The sequence below is a fragment of the Eubalaena glacialis genome, chromosome 6, assembly GCF_028564815.1.
Source record: "Eubalaena glacialis isolate mEubGla1 chromosome 6, mEubGla1.1.hap2.+ XY, whole genome shotgun sequence".
Lineage (NCBI taxonomy): Eukaryota > Metazoa > Chordata > Mammalia > Artiodactyla > Balaenidae > Eubalaena > Eubalaena glacialis.
Window position 1 is genome coordinate 78,764,434 of NC_083721.1, and position 23,355 is coordinate 78,787,788.

The 23,355-nt window shown below is 37.0% G+C and overlaps 1 protein-coding gene across 3 annotated transcripts; it reads left to right on the forward strand.

The window, feature by feature from the left end:
• Positions 1-710: 710 nt before the first annotated feature.
• Positions 711-21,459, forward strand: TMEM207 (transmembrane protein 207). Of its 3 annotated transcripts, XM_061193278.1 has the most exons (7): positions 711-963; positions 2,826-2,863; positions 3,360-3,401; positions 8,571-8,615; positions 10,125-10,267; positions 15,386-15,423; positions 18,350-18,437. In XM_061193278.1, exons 1-6 carry the CDS (start codon positions 889-891, stop codon positions 15,415-15,417), a joined length of 375 nt encoding a protein of 124 aa, XP_061049261.1. In that variant the 5' UTR covers positions 711-888; the 3' UTR covers positions 15,418-15,423; positions 18,350-18,437. The 3 variants fall into 3 exon arrangements, with proteins under 3 accessions (XP_061049261.1, XP_061049259.1, XP_061049260.1); XM_061193276.1 differs by lacking the exon at positions 15,386-15,423 and having other exon boundaries at positions 18,350-21,459; XM_061193277.1 differs by lacking the exons at positions 3,360-3,401; positions 15,386-15,423 and having other exon boundaries at positions 18,350-21,459.
• Positions 21,460-23,355: the final 1,896 nt, after the last annotated feature.

Sequence of the window (23,355 nt, forward strand, 5' to 3'; positions counted from 1 at the left end):
GGAGGGGATATGGGGATATATGTATACATATAGCTGATTCATTTTGTTATACAGCAGAAACTAACACACCATTGTAAAGCAATTATACTCCAATAAAGATGTTAAAAAAATAAAATAAAATAAAATGGTAGCTGAAATAAATCTCTATGTGTATTTTAATTTATTTCTGAACTCTCTTCTGTTCCATCTATCTTTTTGTTTACATGTGTCAGTACCGATTTTTTTAAATTTTTATACTTTTATAATGTCTTAATATATAGTAGTTTAGTGCCTCTTTAATTGTTCTTTTTCAGAACTTCCTTAGACATTTTTGGTAACTTTTTTGTTGGCAGTTGTGTTGGAGTTGTTTCATTTATATAAATACTGAAATATACTCTGTTTAAAAGTAAGCTGCAATTATTATGAGACAGGGAAAGCTTTATGCCCAAGGTTGGGTTACACCTGGGACTGAAAATGATGTATTGGAAAAGAAGAGCAAAGAGGACCAACAAAGGGAAGAAAACTAATAAATTTTCCAAAAAAAAAATTCTACAAAACAAACAAACAAACAACCCAGAAGTACCCTGGAATAAAACATGCACTTGAATGTTGTAAGCTATTTCAGCAGCCAGCTAGTTTTGCAGGTCAGCATGTATTACCCTGGCTTTTAAGGGTTTGAGAAACATTATCAGTGTTCTGAGCTTAAACTGAAATCGTTGAACTTTCAGTACCTGTGAGCTTGCACCTAAAATTCCTGCTCCTGGCAGCACTTTACCAGTCACAAGGAGCCAGCATTAATGAGTGCCCTGGCAGGAAGCAGAACTTACAGAGAAGCTAACAAGTTCTGAGAAAGACGGAGATAAACACAGACAGCAAACCACTATCTTTGAGCCTCTTGTCCTTTAAGTTATGTCGAGATCCAGACTTCTAAGTGTCACTTCGGTGGTCTCAAAAACAGGAATCTTGTGTTTGCCACTATTCCAGGTAACCATCTCTCTTTCTGGGAAAGGATTTTCAAAGCTACTACTCTAAGGATCTGATTTGTTATGGATTTGTGGTTTGGGTAACAATGACTCCGACAGTTAGAAGATTTCCTTTAAGAATGTGTTACCAGAATCTTATGACATTATATATATTGGTTAAACATACAGATAACAAAATGGTTTATGACCTTAGTCCTATGTCTTCTTTATTTAGTTCTATTGCTATCGAAATATGATGTGATTAAATTTTTTTTTAACTTTGTTATGCTGTAAAATTTTTAAAAATCAGAAGTGCTATTGACATAAAATGCTGTGGCAGGATTAATTTAAGACATGTTTACTGTTGCCCAAAGACATACTTGAGGTTCAACAGTTTTTCAGTGCTGAACAGTGCAGAGAGAACCATCTTAGAGTCTATTTTGATTCCTCTGCTCTAGTATCTCATTCTGACTAATACCTGCATTTCTGTATCTGTGTTTCTTGAATGCAGCATATCTGAAAGATTTAGGTATGAAATATATTAAGACTTCACTCCCCATTTCTTGATAACTCCAAAGTCTGACATTGGAAGTGAGGTGGTAATAATGTAACACTGTGTACTTCTTGCTAGGGTTTCAAGGAAGTGACTTGAAAGTGAAATGCTGGCTTTATTTGTTTATCTGTTAAGCTGGATCCTAAATGATTTCATCTGCTCATAAATAAACTTTCTTTATGGACAAAATTTGAACGTTCATTTTCCTCTCAGTTAGTATGCAAGTCTATTTGCAGCATTCTAGCAAAAGAGAGTGCAACTCATTTTCTGTGCTTATAAATTGTTCATTACCACGCTCTCTGATGGCCAATTCATGACTCCATCAGCAACTCCACAAATCTCTTTGCCCAGACAAACTTGGTGGAATAAATATGAGGTGCTGAAGAAGATGAGTTTGGGCTTAAGGGAAAAAAAACGTATCTCACACAAAATTTCCAAGTCTATGATTTTAAATTTTGTAACTTCTTACTTGTATTGATATTTGTATGTAGGGTCCAGGAAAATAAATACTTCACTGACCTCATCAACACAATTTTTAGGGCTACATATAAATAATATTCAACAATTTTTCTCATTGTACATGAAAAGGGTCTCAGTTCAAGAGAAAAACAAACCTACAAGCAAGTCCTCTAGATAGGAGTACTTTCTTTCCTCTGTGACATGAGTTATTGTAACCTATAAGGCTCGACACAGAGGACTAAGATAGTTGTGTTAGAATACTTATGGTTTGGGTCTTTTAAAACAAAGCAATCAAGGTTATTAGTTTTCCCCTCTTCTTTGATAAAGAGAAAAATGTAAATCTCAACAGGAATGTCAATGGATCTTAGGTTGACCTTAGCCTTAGAGCAGGTTAAAATCACTCCCTCCTTCGTGCATGTATTTAACATCCACTAACGCTAAGGGAATGGACTTCAGTTTTCATGTAGGGAACTTGATTCCTTTGCGTGAAAATAATATTCACAAGTAATGAAGCTCCTTCCTCTAGCTAAAATGTGAAAACAAAGAAAAACTGCAAGGTACACAAAAGCTCTTTAGATAAAGCAAAATCTGCCTATAGAAAAAACAAAGTGTTTTCACACCCACCTATGGCAGTGTGTAGGATAGGAATCTGGCTCCCAGTATATATCTCCTGTCACTGCTGAGCTGGAGAATCTACCCAGAGATTTTTTTCAATTACAATTCTGTGCACCAATAGACTCTGCTGCGGAGCTTTTAATTAAAAAAGAAAAATAAATGAAATAATATAAGCCCGCATTGTCTCTAGGCACTGTTTGTATTAAAGGATCAGACATGAGATGTTTGGATTTCATTGTTCTAAACATGTGTTTCAGTTGGTGCTATCGGACTCACCATGTGAAGAAAACAAAATGTAAGTAAATAACAAGAGGCCCCATGGTTTTATTCAGCATTTTCAAATTTCAAAGAATAAAAATGTCTCAAGTCATTTGAGAAGCCCCAAATGAGTTTCAAATGATCATTATAATCATGCTGGAAAAATAAAAAGTAAATTGCTTTTAAATGCAAATGGCTCAATTTTTCTAAAAGCAGAAAAGATGCACTTTCATTATGATCAGCTTTGTTAAACAAATAAGGGGCCTAGTTGATTTCTAGGTATTTTTGCTCACTTCATTCTCCACCCTTGAAGTTTTAAGCATCCTTTAAGTTCATGAAAGAATCATGACTTCCTCTATGACTCCATCCACATGTGTAACTCACAGGGATGATGGGAGATAGTTTTCTGGATAATTTGGTTTCAAATATAAGCAAACTACCAAAGATCTAACCTGTATTATGTGTACCTTTCAAAGTGCTTTTGATATGTTATGTCAATAATTGACACTATTTTCTCACTTTTTGTACTGTAGGCTTAATTCTTCTCAGAATTCTATTCGGGAGATGGGGAGAAGGTGCCATTAATAAAGCTGCTGATGATTAACGATAACTGTAATGTACTGAGACTTTGTGCAAGTGTCAGAAAGCACTTCTGCCAAGCCCTATCTTCTCCTGGGAGCAGCCCTCGTTGCCAGCTAGCTGTTTTTAATTATCATTGACTGTTACCCTCAAGGCTGGGGTCTCCGGGCATTGTCTCCAGATTATGAGGCCGTGCTGGGTGGGATGCTTTCCTTGGCCCTGGAATCCTTCACCTATTTCTGATAGATCATCCCATTATTGATCATCTGCTTATTAAATGTGTGCCACTCTTTCAGCTACTGCATGGCTCTCCATTGCTGTTTCTTTGCATTGATTTTGGACTTGCTTTTTTCTCTGTCTTCTGGTGTTGGTGACATAATGGACTTTTGACTATTGGTGTGCTTACCTAACTTTGGACCTCATGGCTGTCTCATCTTGCCCTTTCATATTCTGCCTTTGACCCAGAACAAAAGAATAAAGAAATTCATAATTGGAAAGGATCAGAAATGTTGAATCTAATTCCCCAGTCAACATGACAGGAGAATATGGTATTGAGGAACTTTATAAGCTAACTTTAGAGTCACTGAGGCTACTGGCCTTTTTTTCGGGTGAAGAAATTGAGGCCCAAAGAGAGATAGTAACAAATTAATCGCAGGACTTAAATTAGTACTTAGGTACAAACTTTTTGGCTACATCATTTTGCATGTAAATGTCTGTTATATCAGTCATTATTTAATATCATTGCTTTTGAATAAAAACAAGAAACCACCTCAAATATAATGCAAATTAACAGAAAATTAAGACAGAGAAAGCAAGAAAGTGACTGATTTTGTGGAGAGCTCGTATAAGGTAAGTAAATGTATTGAAGGCAGACACAATATTTCAAATATTTTGCCACCACAGGAAGGTGTTTGTGGGATCTATTATTAGTTCTATTTACATTTTTTTTCCAGCACAAGACTAATTTTTTCTGCTCTAACCCGATCAATTTATTTATTTATTTATTTTAACATCTTTATTGGAGTATAATTGCCTTACAATGGTGTGTTAGTTTCTGCTGTACAACAAAGTGAATCAGCTATACATATATATGTATCCCCATATCTTCTCCCTCTTGCGTCTCCCTCCCACCCTCCCTATCCCACCCCTCTAGGTGGTCACAAAGCACGGAGCTGATCTCCCTGTGCTATGCGGCTGCCGATCAATTTATTTTTATAACAGCATTTTTAGTATAAACAATGCATTGCTAGACTTTTTGTGTATAATTTAGATATTATAAGTAATTTAGTGTATGAAATCAAACACGTCAGAGTCCCTCTGAAAAATTACACCTTTAATCTTTTCCCTTCCCCAGAAATAACCACGTACACTGATGTACATGTATGTACATAAACAGGGTATTTTACAAAACATAAATAAAATCATACACATATGGGATTCTGTAAATTAATTGCATTAATACATTGCTGATGATAGTCTACCATATTACCTGGCTTGGGGAAGTTAAGTGTTTTGCTCAAGAGTAAACAAGTAAAAGGCAGAGCTTGCATCTGGGCCTATGACTGATCCCTGAGCCTGGGATTTTCACTACAAATGCACATTGCATGTCCAATATTTAGATAAAATTACACACCTGGTGAAATACCTAGGGATACACAATCCATCCACCCTTCTGGGTACTGTACAATTTACCCACCCCAGATTAATTAGGTCAGGCCACTAGTCTCTGGATGATATGGTTTGGCACCCATCCCTCCCCCAAATTATTGTAGCTGAATTGCATTCTGGCTTCTGTTAAGAGTAATTTGTACAAAAAGGACCCATGAAATTTATTATTGCATTTATTCTAAGAGTACTGTGAGAAACATTGTTCCTGTTGTTAAAGACAGCCTCTTTATGAAGCCCCATAGTTTGAATTTGTCTCTCGTTTCTATAGCTGGAATAGTTGTGCATTTGGTGAATAATGCTGCCTGTTTTTGTTAATTTTAGAGGATACTATATAACCAATTCTCCCTGTCATCCTATTAACTGCTAGAAAGCTTAAGCCAGATCTGGAGTTCAGTACTAATTTTATATATGGGATTTACTATATTCAGTTTACAAACTGATCTCACTCTTGGCTTATTCTCTTTGCCTGATACTCTGTGCTCTCATTTCTAATTTTTTTTTTGTATTTTTAATATTTTCTTAAAGCATTTTGGAACACAGGATATTGAATCCATTCAGGCAGTAGTCCACATAGTAATATGAGGCTAGAGATGAATTTTACTCTCCCCAGTTACAATGCTGCATGGTGGTAAGAGACATGAACTCCACAGCCAGACCATTTGGGTTTAAAGCCTGTCTCTGCCACTTCCAGCCATGTTATCATGAACAAGTTACTTAACCTCTTTATGACTGAATTGCCTCAACTGTAAAGTGAGGATTATAATAGTGTGACCCCACTTTATAGCATTTTAAGTTTGAAAGTGAGTTAATTCACATGAAGTTATACAACTGGTTTAGAAGAATGCCCAGCACAGGAAATTATGGATAATTCTAGTAGAGAAGCCAATGAAACATCTTCGCACTCTTCTTCTATTTATCAAAGTAATGAATTTTCAATTAATCTTAGGTCCACAGATTCTCAGCACTGAGAAAAAAAATTAAGATCAACTAGTTTAACCATCCCTATAGAGCAGGAATTATCTCCATACATCAAAGTAGGGCACTGGTTGTTCTGGAAGGGACAGAAATTATCTCCTTCGACACCTACTTCTAGAGAGCTCTGATTATTGGAAATGTCTTCCTTAAATGTTATATTCAGCTCTCACTTCTCACTTTTTAAAATCTTTTTGGCATCCTCATCCTAATTTGATCAAGCATAAGTAAATCTCTGAGTAAATAACTTTTTCTACACTGAAGATCTTGCACCTAAAATTTGAATATTTAAAATATTGATACTGTTCAGACACTTAATTTTTTTTAAGAACTCAAAATTTTCTGTTTAAAAATTGAACTTGTGAAAGACATGGAAACAATGGTGAAGAAGGAGGCACATGGAGTCAGATGACCTCTATTCTAGTTTACGTTCTTTGGTCAGGTAGTGACCTCCCCATTTCCTTTCCCACTGTGAGTGTCTGTTGCACAGTGTGCAAAATCCTAAAGGTGAAATAAATGATACCAAAGGAGCCTGCAGTTTTGAAATTGTATGACCACTTCGCATTTCTCCAGCTAACTGCTTCCTGGCCATTTTATTGCATATCAGGAACTTCACCAGTGTGACAGGGTCAGAAAAAGGAAGTAAAGTAAATAAGTTTGGATAATTGTTAGCACTTGAAAAAAATATTGAGTGGCTCAATAAGAGCCACTCAAAAATTGACACTTATTGAGTGTCAAAAAGAAATGACATAAGGTAGTTAATATTTAGAATTGACATTTTAATAAGTATAGGGTTTATTTTTAAATGTAAAGAAGAGAAGCAGAGATTTATATATGGAGGAAGATAAAGCAATCCATACTTTTTTCTGGTCATAAGCTTAGATTTCAAGATTCAAAACCAAGAACCTTGAGCTGTTTTGTTGAGCCAGGACACCAGGAGAATTTCCCTGCATACATCTTTAAAGTGAGATACTACATTTTAAAGATTTTTTGTATTTATAATATACTATGTAAAAATTGTATGACTACAAAAGTGATGCATGTACATTATAAAAATTCAAACAATATAGAAATACTGAAAATATAAAGTGCCTCACAATACCATCTTCAAGAGAAGCAAGCATTGTTAGTAAGTTGGTATATATATATACATACTAACTGTATAACACCTATGCAGTGAAATCATTGTATTTACATAAAAGGAAATATACAAAGTAGAATTGAGCTCTCTGTATTATTTTATTTAATTATAAATATAAATCTATATTCTCTTTGATGAATGGGTAATATTCCTTTATAAGGATGTTCCATTAATTATTTTTATAATCCTTTATTGATGATCACTTGTTTTAGGATGTTTTTGAAATTTATACTTCAGCTGCCATTTTCCCCCCTGCCATTTGTACCTATGTACTTGGTTAAACCCTCTAGGTGCACACACACAAAAAAGTCTTGTCGTCTGGGTGACTGACGTTTGTCTTAAATGTTTGTGGTAAAATTTTTAAGTTGATACTTCACATATGTTAAAAAGTCATTTCTGACTAGTATAATAAAAAACATGACACACTGCCTCCTTAGAGACGCTGGGAGCAATAAATTAGCTGACATTTAAAAATGCTTTCAAGCTGAAAAGTACTAAGTATTATTTTAACAATGGCTGAAGAAGACATGATTAAGTACAGCTCCATCTCAGAAGTTTATCAGGCTGTGATGAATGATTTGCCACTATTTAATGCTAGAATACTTTAACAGCGGCCCATACAGCAAGGTGTGAAAAAAGTCCATCAGCAAACATACATTTAGTGCCCGTGTCTGATATAGTGAGGGTCTCTGGAATGAATAGCACTTGAGTGTCTATCCCTGGGGAGTTAAACCTCCTGAAAATTACACTGTGAACTTTGTTTTTGTGACATCTTTTTAACTTAAACCCAGGAATGACTGAGTTGTGCCTAGATACAAAAATGGTTTAACCATCCAAATGGAAGATCAACTTCTAACTCCTTGGTAAATGGTATGTGTGACCACACACACCCATTTTCCTTTTATTCTAATTTTTTTTCTCCAACCAGGTTACAGGCCTGGTTTAGTAAAATCTTCCTTACCAAGATATTAAAGGATAATAGAGATTATGAAATTTCCCTGGAGAATTTGCATTTTGAAAAACTCTAGGTCTCTGAATAAACAGAATACTGCGATGGTTATCTGCCTAATGCCTAACACCTATGACATGTTAGCCCTGAAAAGTTAGTTACTACCTTCTCAATGCACAACAGTATTTGTAACTCTAGAATCAAGTCTATTACAGTGCAGTTATCTGCTTACATATCTGACAGTTTCACATTTACCTGTATTCTCAGTGCCTTAAATGAAGTGGACATTCAGTAAACATGTGTTTAATTATGGGGGGTGCAGTGAGTAGGTGATTGTTGAGGAAACAAACGTGGTCAGAACAAATACTATGGTCCAGAAGAATAATCCTTGGCCATCTAGAGGTCCAGCACTAACTGCTCTTCCTTTATTACCAGGTGCACAAACTATAAAGATCAGTACACAAGTGGCTGGTATATCTGGTAAGGACATCCTCAATTTGTGTTATAAAACCTTTGGTGGTATATGGGGCTTCCCTGGTGGCGCAGTGGTTGAGAATCCGCCTGCCAATGCAGGGCACACGGGTTCGAGCCCTGATCTGGGAAGATCCCACATGCCGCGGAGCAACTAGGCCCGTTAGCCACAACTACTGAGCCTGCCCGTCTGGAGCCTGTGCTCCGCAACAAGAGAGGCCCACGCACCGCGATGAAGAGTGGCCCCGCACTCGCCGCGACTAGAGAAAGCCCTCGCACAGAAACGAAGACCCAACACAGCCAAAAATAAATTAATTAATTAATTAATTTAATAAATAAATAAATTTAAAAAAATAAAAATAAAAAAACCTTTGGTGGTATATGACACTCCTTTTCCTAAATAATTGAGATAAAATATGAAATCATAGAGCATAAGAAAACTTTAGGGATCATGTAGATCAACAGAAACATCACTTTCAGGTTGTTGGCCAGTGTTTACTTAAACACTTCCTATGACAGGGAACTCACTATTTTTTTTTTTTTTTTAATAATTTGAAACATTTTTACTTTTTTTTTTAATTTTAATTTTAATTTTTATTTATTTTATTTATTTATGGCTGTGTTGGGTCTTCGTTTCTGTGCGAGGGCTTTCTCTAGTTGTGGCAAGCTGGGGCCACTCTTCATCGCGGTGCGCGGGCCTCTCACTATCGCGGCCTCTGTTGTTGCGGAGCACAGGCTCCAGACGCGCAGGCTCAGTAATTGCGGCTCACGGGCCCAGTTGCTCCGCGGCATGTGGGATCTTCCCAGACCAGGGCACGAACCCGTGTCTCCTGCATTGGCAGGCAGATTCTCAACCACTGCGCCACCAGGGAAGCCCGGAACTCACTATTTTTAAGAATAATAGTTTATTCCCAAGTTGGATATTTTTAAAGGTAAAATCATTGTTCTTTATCTTGAAATCTCCCAAAATGACTCCTCCACTGATTTTAGTTCTGACCTTAAAAGCCATTCAGAATATGACAAAAAAGGATTGTTATAACTTCCTAAACCTTGGCTTCTGTATTTTCAAAACTAAACATTACCAGTTCCCTCAATTAGATGGTTAGCTCCTCAAAGACAGAGACCCTGTCTTGTCAACCTGTGAATCCCCAGCTCCAACATCTAAAATCTATTTGGTCATTTATGTACTAGTTGAATGAATGAATGGATGGCTGAATGGAAGGAATAATGGATGAATGAGTTAAGGAATCAAGATGCTGTTCCTTTGAACAACTCCCCAATTTCTAAAGAGAAAACAGTTACGATTACCTGGCAAGACTGACACCCTCTAAGCTCAGAGAACATTCCAGAGTCAGTGAAAATGTATGAGTGGTGGTGGGGGATTGCTTAAGGAATTTGGCCTCCCAGATTGCTTGCATCCAGTCTTGCTGAGTTTTTGCCCCTTTCTGGGAAGTAGCAGGAGCTCTTAACTTCCCAGCATGCTCCAGCTCACTCCTCCCCTTCTTCTTCTGGCATAAGGTTCTTGCTGCTGATTTTCCTGGTGGCTCTTCTCTGTGGAGCAGTGCTCTTCTGCCTCCAGTGGTGGCTGAGGAAACTCCAAAATGGTCCCCGAAGACGCACCATGGCTGTTTTTGCTGTTGGAGACTTGGACCCTGTTTATGGTAAGCTGTCTACACACTTCTAGACTTCCTCTTTGGAAACCTTATAGTTTTGTGTGGGTTGAAAAGCTAATCTATGAAAAGCAGATTTGTAAACATAGAACAAGACATGGTTTATTGAAGACTCAAAGGCATGCACTGGGGAGAGAGTCTAAATGAGAAAACTTCAGAAGAAAAAGACCCCCCCCAAAAAAAAATGTGTCCTGGGGAAGTGACTCAGAGTTGAGTATGGGGATAGAACCTAAACATGTCATTCAGTCAACAAGCAGAAGGGAAAAGATACACAGGGCTGGCCACTCCAAGTGAATGGTAAGGTTTAAGGTACAGAAGAGCATCTCTGGGCTTTTGATATCCATCTATCCTACCCCGTGTTCATAGTCTCATTTACAAAGCTCCCCATGTCTCACTTACTCTCAGTAATATTGAACAACAATTTCCAGATTGTCTGCTGCCACTGCAGAGCCTGAAATACTGGAATAGGACAGGCGAGTGTCAATACTCATGTCCTTTCTCCCCAGACATACTGGCAGCAGCCTGATCCTGTCTGCCCCCAAACCCCACCCCCCAAACCATGCCTTTCTTATTATTTTCCAGTCTGCATTAAGAGGTATGAAATGGAGGAAAGTATGGTCTTGAGTTATTTGTAATTGCCAGCCTCAGCTGTAAATAGAGAAATGATAATTTTCTGATTTCTGGGAAGTGACAATTGATAGTTTATTTCTTCATGTTAAGCAGTGTCCTCATCCAGAGACCGTCTGTTATGAGTCTTTCCAGTTAAGGCACTGCATTGTATACTACAGTTGCCTCAAGAGTGCTTGGTAGAGATTAACAGCTGCCCTTCAGAAACTTCATCAGCATAAGATTTTCAACAGAGCAGGAGATGTCCTGGAAAAACTAACAGCTAAATAGGAAGTGGGGTAAAAATAAACTAAAATGTTTTAATATCAAAATTCAGTACTAAGATTTAGTGATTATATTCACTATTGGATTTTTTAAAAGTTATTATTTAACAGGGAAACACATTGTCAATTTGAGAAATGGTTATTTGGGGAAGAATAATTAAAGTCTCCAATGACAATAGCTTTTTCTCCTAAAATCAAAAACACTTTCCACTGAGCGTACAGGGAAATAGGGTCACTGACCTTCTAACAAAATACGTTAGTCAAAGGGATCAACATGGTCACACTGGTTTATTTTTCTTTATCTAACAAGAGGTATTTAATAAATAAATGCAATTATGTTTCTTCCAACTTGACCTGAGTTCCTAAAGAGGAAAATCCACAGTGGTCTTTTCAGCCCTCTCTCATCCTGAGGAAGACTCTTTCACTAGACAGCCTTGAAGCATAAAAAAATTTGTTTTTAATTTTCAGTAAATAAGCTACCCAGTTAGACTGTTATAACTTTTCAGGCAGTTTATGTGCCACAGTTAAATCCCCATTTATCTAATGTTTTTATATTTCCTGGATGGTGGTTTACATACATGCTTTTGAATTTGTCTGAATTTCCCTGAACACATATGAGTGTGAGAAAAGGAGTCAAGACTGAGATAGTACTTCAATAATCTGCATGTAATAGCACTGAGTGCAGTGAGTTACATTAGAGTCACATTCTCTACATTACCCTGAAGTCATTACGGACAGAAGAAAATATGTAGGAAGAAATTGTTTAGAATATATATATATATATCATAATTTAATTCACACCTACCAAGTACTAGGCACTAGGTCAGGGGCTTCTCAGATATTATCTCTAATTCCTAAATACCAACCCAGAAAAGTGGCTTTTACTTCCCTTAGAGGATGTTATCTACTTTTCTCACTCTACTGTATAAATATACCCCATAAATCTTTGCTGCAGTTCAACTACAGATTGTCCAGAATTGAGGGTATAGAGAGCAATGAAAATTTAGGCAGGGCACACATGGCTTAGCCACCTTACCCCTGGACACTAAGTACGGCTTTATATCCTGAACCTGCAGACATTTCCATTGGGTGATTCCGCAATGGTAGGTATTGTTCTCCAGAATCCTCACTTCCTCCCTCATTCCCTTCCTCATTCTATCCTTTCCTCCCTAATCCCTCTGGTATAGCTCTGGCTCTTCTTTTGCGCAAGCAACATTTAACTATTTCTCAGCTTAAATTGCATTACCAAGTTCACTTCTGTTGATGTCCATCTCAGAGAATACAACCTCAGTGGCCTCTTCGCATTTATTTTTATCCTCACCTATGCTGGGATCAGTGTTGGGTTCTCCCACCCACCGTCCATCTCCCATCCTGTCCTATGGATGCCCAGGGTGGCTGTACAGGCAGTAAACAGCCATTCACATCATCTTTGATGTGGATATGGCTCTCAGAGCTGTGCTTCTTGCCATTCCTGTTTCTGCCCTCCAAAGCAAAACACAAAAGAGTAATTTAGGAAGTGGTATTCTCTGTGATCTCTAGTCACCTCTTCTTAACTAGTAATTTCTGGAAGTAAACTCTAGAGAACCAATATTTTAAGGCAGTCTGAAACCCAGACCCACACTGGATTTCCTTTCCACACTGGATTCTCATTACACTTTTACTTCTCCAGACAAACGATCCTCCCTACCTAATATTTCCATAAAAGGAGGTGCTCTCCAAAAGAGAAGTGAGGGAAATACTACAGGATCTTTTTATGGCTACAGAGGAAAGTAAGGGTCGAACCACAGTTCTACCTTCACAGCCCTGAAAAAGTTTGTGCTCCCAGCTTAGAGCTGAGTCCACTACTGCTGGATTCATCTGTCTACACCGCAGCTTATGGGTTTGTACTTCTGAGTCTTCCCTATAGCCCCTGTTCAGAAGCAGGAGAGGAAAATGAGAACTCATTTGAAAAATACTGGTGACATATTAGAATATAGGGTTTCTGGACTCCCTGCCACCCCTTGAGCACAAAGGCGCAGATAGGACCTTCCCTCCTGAATACAGAATGTAAGAAATAAGTCATTTAAAGCATCTTAAAGGTGAGACTAGATTTGATATATAAACCTCGGGTTCCTCCGAGACCTTCGTTTTATTTCTTCAAAACTTATTTCATGTTATTCCCATTATTTGTTGAATATATTAGTTGAAATAACTCTGCTCTTCTGACCTGTGGGTCAGAAGTCTGACTCCCAGGATCCCATGAAAGCTGCCCTCAACTGAGAAGAGCAAAGAGGAGAATTTTGACTGATCATCAGAGGCTGGAATGGAGTGAACTTCACTGATGTTGAAATATATAAAATAGGAAATTTCTCTCACTGGGAATTCCTGACAATATTTCATGGCTCAGGTAGTCAATTATCTTGATTAGAAATATTAAAGAGAGAAAGGGAAACACTTGGCTTGGGAATCCTTGTAAAACATGTTTAAGGAAAGCCTTGCCAGCCCAGCCCATCACAGTGTCTGATGAGATTTCTGTCTGGGAAAGGTCCTTAGGAATCTCAGCCAAACACTCAGGCCTCAAGAGCATCTCCTGGACCAAGAATCATGCCTTTTCACAGTTCTCTGCTGGCTCAGTGATCAGATTTCTCACTTTTCCTTCCCCTTTTATAGGATCTATGTTTCCATGTCATAACATGTTATGATGAAGCTCTTTATGCACCAATAAAAGGAGAATTGATCTCTCTGATACTCCCGTGGAGGTTACGGAGGAAGGGGAGGTATTGTTGGAGAAAAAGTAGGAGGAAGACCAAAATAAAGTCAAGAAAGTGCAGGGGGAGGGGAAGAATGAAGAGCTAAAGGAGAAGGAACTTACAGTTTGAAGTTGGAGATATTTTAAAGGCAGAAATTAAACCTATTTATTTTATACAAGCCCTAAAATTATGCTCTTTCTTCTTCTTCAGGCCCACCTCCTCTTCTTGGACCCAGGTCCAGGGTCTCCTAAACAGTTCCTTCTTCTGTTATTTTCCTGCCCCTACCCCCGGCTCATCTTCTGGATCCAGTTTTCCCTTACCATCTCTGCTCTAAGCCCAGAAGGGATCCATTCTGTTCTCTCCATCTTTTTGAACGGGAGCATCCATGAAGTAGTCTCTGAGACCTTCTTGCTCTCTTCTCTCAACTATCAGAGCCTAACAGTTCTGGTATAATTCATTTTTTTTTAGCACCTATCTAAGTGGTAAAAATAATTTAATGTTTCAAAGCTTTCTTATCTCATTATATTTCCTATTTTAATGATGCTTTTGGACAACCTCCTTTCTGATAATTCAACAGAAAACGTAGGAGATTTGCAACCAGTTTTTTTTTTTTTTCTTTCCCCAAATGTATACATGGAGAATGAGAACACATATTGGACCATAGAAAGTGATTTTTTAAAAGGATGTATGCAAATTTTTAGTAAAGATGGAAAAGAAGAGGAGAAAATTATTAAAATTCTCACACAAAAATCCATATCCCAAATATCTATTATTTGTGATCAACGCTCTCCACTTTATAAGTCTATACAGGCAGGGTGAAGAGGTAGACAATACAAGTGATTTAAAAAAAATAAAATGTTTTGGGTTTGTTAGATTAATTGCTTTATTTTTTTAAATTTGTATTTAAAAATAAGTAGTGACAGAGGAGTTTTAAAATTTATTAAAACAATTTTTTTTCAAATTCACCAAAAATATGGATGAAAATAAGTTTTCATTGGAAATAAGGTTGTGAAGCTGAATGAAAGCCCTTATTTACGAAGAATATGACATTTAAAGATAATGAAGAGAAAGATGTTTGGGGTTTAGGAGGTGAGAGAAGAACAAAAGGCTTGAAGCAGAAAAAAAATCTAGTGTTCATTAGAGAAGAGAGAATTTAAGAGCTTAGGAGAGGGGTCCCAACCATTACCTGTCTTAACAAAAGATAAGTTTTAACAAAATATAATAAGTTACTATAAAATCTACATGGAATCCTTTTCTTCCTACCTCACGTGGATCAGAGCTGGGTGCCTGACGAGGCAGCAGGCAGGTCCCATGCCTTTCCTGAGAAGACAGCAAGGTGAGAGCCACAGAGACACCCCTCCTGGGACTCATCCTGGCTTAGCTCCGCCTTGGCCTGATCTCCTTGATAATGCTGCCTTTCAACTATCCAATCTCCCTGACCCCATTTCTTCTGCAATTTCAGAAATAATCTTACCTTTTTCTTATTTCAGGGCAAATAGAAACACCAGTCTTCCAGCAATGATTAAATGTGAGTGCTCCGATTTGCGGAGGGGAAGGAGGACTGGACAGAGTCAGGCAAAAAGCTGGTCCTTACACACTCTGCTCTCATCTCCCTTCCCCTCTCCCAGGATCCTGTCTTATTTTAGGATCCTTTCTGAAATGTCATTTTCATGTACTGTGTGTTCTTCATGTAAATATTCTGGGACTCATTGTAGGAAAGGAATGAGAGTATTTCCTTTATACACTGTCATGCACGGGCATGATAATAGTAATGGCTCACGTTTATTGAGCACTCATGTGTCATGCACTGGGCTAACCCTTGACATCTCTCATCTCGTTTATTCTTCCCTACAACTCCGTGAGGGGTTCACTAACATTCTGAACATTAAAGATGAGGGAACAAAGGCACTTAGAGATTAAGCAACAGAGTAGATGGTAGAATAGTGACTCAAATTCAGGCAATCTTAGTCACCCCCCTGTAAGAGAACAGAATGACACAGAGAAGGGAACAGAGCAGAAAGTGGAAGACAGGCATGTTAAAATAAGCTAAGTCCATTGGAGTGATTCTCAATGACTTGGGGAATCTGAAACCTGGCTGTAAAAACTTGGCAGTGAGTGTATTTTACAAAATTAAAAAACAAACTCTAATATCTTTACCAACAGCTCTGTCAAAACCATAGGATTTTTGTAGGCATTTTTAACTGAGCTCTCTCAGGTTCTTAATTTGTCAAAAGATAAAAATAATACCTGTCCCCCTCACAATCACATGATATTGTATGTAAACATGCTGTGAAAAAAAATTGAAAAGTGCTATATATTCAATTTTACAAAAGCTCTCTGAGCTTAGTTCTGTTTATCAAATGAATGCCCTGTGGTTTTCACCAGTTTAAGAGCAATGGGCAAATTTGTAGTAAGGAAATAACAGTAAAACTTTTCTATCACATAGAGCAAGTGTCATATCTTGTTGCTTGGAGCATGATATTAATAATGGCAGTGGTGGAAATAAATGTGAGCTAATAATTGTGTCAAGTCAATCTGGTCAACCACTCCAGGTACAATGATAGCCAAATGACCTCTGACTTTGTATTGGATATGCCAGGAGCAGTTCATCTGGAAAATGGACAGTGTTTACTACTGGTGTCCATACGGAGGGAAGTACTGAGTCAAGTCCACTTTGCCAGTGCTAACTCTGTTTTATCAAGACCCTTGGACTTAGCTTACGTCATCCTAAACTTCCTAACTATTCAAGGCTCTAACTCCAAGAAAGTTTTCATTCAGTAATCTCTGTGTTGTAACATTAGTAAGGATAATGATTAAATCATTATTTAATCATTAAGATAGGATAGTTTGGGAAATACTATTGTAAATAAAAGAAAATGCATCATACTCCTAGCATAGTACAGTTCTTGCTATATAGTAATAATGCTAATACTATTATCACTACTAATAATAGTGACAAACAATTTTAATGTGTGTCAGGCTTTGTTTTAAGCACTTTACATTCATTTAGCCTTGTTTTTATAGATGTAGATACCATCACTAGATTTTTATGGCACAACAGCAAACTGAGGTGTAAAAAATTGTGTAATGACCTAGGAGTAGATTATTCAATTAAATAAATAACCCCTTAAGAAAAGTGTTGAACCAGGAGGTGAGATTTATATTCTAAATATGACCCCACCCATCACATATTATAATAATATTTGAATTATTATATTATGGAAATTCGTGATTCTAAATAAATAGATTGCACTCCAAAGTAATAATTTTGAGTAATCTACATATAGATTCCAATGAAGCAGCTATTGCCTAATATGTAACTACTCTTGGAATCATATTGATAATTGTGGCATGTTCTTTGAAATCTTCTCAATGGTATTGAATCTTAATCCTTTAAGAAAGAGGTCAGCACATTTTTTGTATTAAAGGCCAAAATATGTTTGACTTTGCAAGCGTATGGTCTCTGTGTGGACGACTCACTTCTGCAATTATAGTAGAAAAAGCAGCCAGAGACAATATGCAAATGAATGGACATGTTTGTGCTATTTCAATTTAATATACAAAAACAGTCAAAGGGCCAGATTTAGTTTAAGGGTGTAGTTTCTTTTTTAAAGGTGAATTTATGGTTGTTATTATTGTTTTGCGGAGAAGAAGCCAAATCATTCCCAGAAAGGTAAAGACCCCTGTGAATAAAAGAAAAAATATAAAGAGAGAAATGGCTATAAAATATTACTGTTGATTTCCTGTGTGACTCAAAAACAGTCTTTCAAGCCAATACTAAGAGAAGACTTCCCAAAGAACTATTGGAATAAGTACATGATCTCTCAAGGTGATCAGTTTAAGGAAGAAAATGTTTGTTTTTTTGATATTTAATGGCTTGTAGTGTGCATAATCTAAAGTCAAGAGCTTTGATTTCAAAATTTAAAATTTGAGAGTGCCTTTCGTTTATTGCATATGTATACTTTAATTGCAAACTTTTCACAACTTGATATTTTTACTATTCATCATAGACATGTTGAAATTAATTGTGTTAGTTGCAGTTTACAGAGCATACATATAAAATAATGAAGTTCAGAGGTAATACTTTAACATTTCTAGTGATATTTGCATATCTCATGATGGAAGCATTAGCTAAAATGCCATTAGTGTTTACAGGAATCTTGTCTTCTGATCTTCCAAAAGGGATATTTCTTCTAGTTTCAGCTGTTAAGTTGTAGATGCTTCTTGATGGCTTAGTCAATGATGGTCTAATCGGTTCATGAGAGCAAATTTTCTTGCTGTAATGACTAAAACTATCATGGCAGAGAGTGATACGGTTGTAAATTTTTTCTCAAGGGAACAAACAATTTTCTGTTGCTCCAGTGATCCAAGAAATGCCAGGTTTTATTAGGCAGTTCATGTGTTTCTGTTTTATGCTGACTAGAAAGATTATGTCTCCACCTTTCTCTTTCCAGGGACAGAAGCAGCTGTGAATCCAACTGTTGGAATGCACCTTCAAACTCAAAATCCTGAACTGTATCATGTTGCACGTTTTGGTGCTTTAGGCCCCCCACCTCCATATGAAAAAATTCTAAAATCAAGCCGATTTTAGATCTGGATGATTAATTGAAACTATTAGAAATATTCTTAATTCCAAAGCATAAAATTTAAGAACAGTTCTTTCATTTAGTGGGAATTCCTAGAGATCAATTAATGTAGTCTAAAAAAGGACAAATAGACAAAGCATGAATGTAGGAAAAGAATTTGGAGCATGGAGATGTTTCCGTAGTAAATTAGTGGACTCTTGGTATGTCACTGCTGCTTTATACTTTTATGCTCCTAATCAAGTTTCTCCATGTACTCAAATAGGCAGTACTTAACTCAAGGAGTGGCTCCCATTAAGTTTAGGACTCCGCTGTCGTACACATCACAAATTTTTCTGCCTCAATCTCTATTTTAATTTGACCTCTTCCCTAGTACGGAGTGAATAAAATTATCATAATTTAACAGTGACCCAAATAGAGATGCATACATGTCCAGACCCAGAACCAGAAAGAGAATATTTGAATTAGGGTGAGGGGAGAGAGTAGGAAGAAGGACCATTTGGAGTTGAAGGGTGAAGGATGAATGAAGAGGAAGATTAAAAGTTCAAGGAGTTGTATGTCACAGCCTGAGAAGGGAGAAAGTGTTGATTGAAGCTGAAGGAGACTACTTAAGCTGTGAGGCATATGTAATCCCACAGTGTGGAGAAGCAGAGGTTCCCATTTTATATGAGTGAGTGCAGACTCCAGAGCCCAAGACCGGTGCCTCAAGACTTGGCATTTCTTAGCAAACCATGGTAAAAACCCTTGGCATAGATATCAGTATTCCCATTGAGGACTCTACCTACAGAAGTAGCAGTGAGATATCATCAAGTGACATTTTTGCAGTGGCCATGAGCAAGGGGTCCAGGAAAAGACATCCATGGCAGACGCCATATGGTCTTTGTTGAACAGAACGGTTGACATCTTCACTTGTTAGTCTAATATATCTTTCAAATTTAACTTTGACCAAGCTTATCTCCTAGTTTCTTCCTGAACATGTTCATCCAAACCTTCCCTATCTTAATTGATGGTAATAGCAAACTTCCAGGTGCTCAGACCAAATAACTTGAGCCTTGAGTTTTCCGTTTATGTGACTTCCTACATCAGGAAATGCCTTAGCTTGGCTCTACCTTCAGAACAGTTCTAGATTCTAAACATTTCTTACTCCATCTCTGATGTGAGCCATGTACTGTCAGTTCTTCCCTGGATTACTGTAACAGCATCTAAACGGGTCTGTTTGCTCCCAGCTTTGCCCTCCTATATTCTATTTCCAACACAGTAACTAGAGTAGCATTTCTTATAGCATAAGGAGGATCATGTTCCTTAACTAAACTCCAATGACAACACACCTCACTCAGAAAATGACAAAAGTCCTCGACACATGGCCCTAGAGGATCCATATGCCTCTCAGTTCTCCTTTCTAGTGACTCTCGCCCTTACTCATTTGCTCCAGGAACCCTGCCCTCAAACCTGCCAGGCTGTACCCGACCCCCATCTGACCTTTCTGGCCTTAGCGCTTTCTGTTCCTTTTGCCTGCAAAACTCTTCTCCCGGATATCAACATTGCTTCACGCCTTCACCTCCTGTAAGTCTTTGTTTGAAAGTCACTTTTTCAGTGAGGTCCTCCCTGATTACCCTACTTTAAATTGCAATTTCTCCCAACTCTAGCACTTTCACCTCATTGTCTCAGGTACACTACTCCTTTTCCCATAACATCTATTGTCTTCTACTTATCATCTTCTACTATACTGCATAGTAAAATTCTATTTATAATCTGCTGTCAGCCTTCCCTTGCTAGAACATAAATCCATGAAGGGAGGGATCTTTGTGTTATACACTAATTTATATCCCAAGCCTCTAAAGCAGCCTGGCACTTAGTATGTATTCAAACAATTTTATAAGTAAAGCTCACTAGTTCTCGAAATTTCCAAAAATAACTGGACGGGAATTTGACGGGAATGAAGCCTTACAAAAGTGACTGTGGCTAAGAGCCAGGGACAGCTGACAATGCTGTATAACTTTAAGTTATACATGGTAGATTGAACATATCCATTCTCTTCTTAAACCCATGAAGATTATAGTAAAGGAGTAAAAGGGCTTTTTAATTCACAAGAACAGAGAGAGTAGCAAGAAGATGATGAAGAAAATTAGCAACAAGTTTTAGTACATGGAAAGATGTCTAAGATAAAGATAGATAAATCATAACTGACTGGGGTTTCAAGTTTCTCTGCTATGCTAAAGGACTTATGGAAAGAAACTGAGAATAATCAAGCAAATTCCTGCTGTACCAATGCAGAAATGCCCAAGAGTTAGAGGCAAGAGGGGTGAGGAGAATTTTGGGAATGATGATGAACTTCATCTACAGGAAGATAGCACTGAAGCAGCCCAGAGAAGAGCCAGTTCCAATCAGAACATGACAGTGAATAGCTATAGGAGAATAAGAGGTAAGATTAAGGAAAAATCTGTAATGAAAATGTGGTGATAAACTAACGATTGTTAAATGGAAAGTGAAGAAACTGAAAAAACAAGGTGATTATAAATCTATGAAAAGCAAAAGTTGGATTAACCACCCAAATGGTTAAGTTGTGAATAATGTAAATGATTGATGTTGAATTATAAAATGAGGGTTATTCATATTGACAGTGTAGGCAGAGGAGGAAAGTTTGGATGAGGGGAGGTGGGTTAGGGTTAGAAAGTAAATCCTAATCTCAGATTGTGTGGAATCAATGAATAATATCCAAATTTTTTTAAAAATCAAGAAATAGTAGTAAAGTACATCATGTGGAAATATCATAAATATCTGAAACAAAATGCCAAAGAGTTGAAAATTATTTCCTCAAAAATAGTATTTGGAGATAATGCTGTGTGGGAACAGGTAGAGCAGAGGTGTGTTGATTTTCATCATGAGCCTATAGTACTATTTGACTTTTAAAACTAAATGCAAGTGTTACTTTAATAAAAATAAAGTTAAACAAATAAAGGTTTGGCAGATTTATACTTTGCAGTTGCAAGCAAACAGAGGAAGTCATATCACAAGGAAAAATGTTAAACATAAGTGTCTTTAGGTGGTGGGGCTACAGGTGATTTTATTTTTTATTCACTTTTTTGGATTTTTCTATTTGCTCAATAACATGTGTACATTACTTTTATAATCGAAAATCTCAGCAAAATTCTGTTTTAAAAAAGCACAAAACACTGCCTTCATTTAATAGATGAGAAAAATGGGCTTTGGAAATATAATTGACTACTCAAGGTACATAGCTAATTAGTGTGAGACAAAACTAGAGACTATTTTGATCTTTTAATTCCTGTCGCAAGTATTTTTTCACTATGATCTTTTATCTTCAAAAGGGGTCATAGAAATAAACATCAGAGAATGTGGGTTATAATTACATTTATTTCAAATAAGTAACTCTAACGAAAGAGATTTGGTCATATCCTATAAGCTACGTATGTTAAAATCCATTCCAGTTACAGAACAGGCAGAGGTTGTAATTAACCCATAGAAAAGTATAAGCACATCTAGAAACAGGGCTAGTGATTCAGCAGCTGGAGTTTGATGAAGACATTAGTGAAAGTCAGGGTTGAAGCCGTCAGAATTCATTTTTAAGTGACTTGCATTTTATGTGTCAGTGCAAGTCTAACCAAAGTTCATGCTTGGTGTGTGGTTGGTTGGTTTACTTTTGGGGGCTGGGGAAGAAGTGTGGAGAATAGGCTGTAAGCGGGTGGGTAGGGTTGACAGAAAATAGTTTGTTTTCAGAGAAATTTTCTGACAAAGATATTTTATCGAATATCACAGGTCACATTTTAATTTAATGTCTTAGAAATACTTACTGAATGACTGCTGTATGTCAAGTATTGTACAAGGTTCTGGATGTATTTCTCCGATAAACTTTGTTAGTATTATTTTTCATGATACTAGAGTTTCCACTACTTTAATCTGACCTCCAGACAGAGACTTGAAAGTTCCGTAGCAAGTGCCCTTTATGGTCCACTGAAAACTACTGCAAATAATAAAATGATAAAACTAATTTGGGTTATAAGATTATCATGATATTTAAAATAGAAATTTAAAAAAAGAAACCTGTGCTCCTTTCTGTCATCTCATTTCTGAAAATCTTTGCCTGCATCTTAGTTCATCAGTAAGTCATTAAAATTCAATTTAACCTGGCATCTCAGATTTTAATTTTGATAGGACTAGATTTTCTTTTTCTTCCCATGTTATAGAGCATTCATGTTTTAAAAGGTTTTTCTTACTGCTGAAGGGTGTAGCTTTTTCTTTGAATGTCCAGCAGAGGGCATGAAAGCCTACCCATGATTCCAGCCCAATAGCTAGATTTGATTTAATGGCTAAGGGAAACCGTGAAGCTAGGTTTTTGACACACTCTAGCAGAATGGAATAATAATGAGGTTCAAATTTGCAAAGAGGAATTTAGTACTTTAGCTCGTGTTGATCACAGTGAAGCTGAGCATCAGGTGAGACGCCTGCCATCAGAGAGTCTAGAAAATTTGAAATATACTTGTACTTCTGAGGGTGACACTTGTAAGTTTGAGTTGCCTAAAAAGGCAGGGTAATTTGTGTATATGCTCCTTATGTGGTCTATAACGTCTACAGCACTGACCCTATAGGTCTAGTCTATTACTTTTCTACCTGACCATGAGTTCCCCTTTAATTTTCAGTTTTGTAGTTCCAATTTGTTTCATTTGTGTTAGGAGCACAACTTTTATAAAAGACAACTATAAAATTCAATATCTTTCATGGAAATGAAATAGAGCTAGGATAAGACTGAATAGCATTCAGCTGGACAATGAAATGAAACTCAACCAAAATATTATATTTAAGGCAAAATGTGAAATACTTCAGGTTTGAATAAGAGAAAATGACACCATGAAAATGTG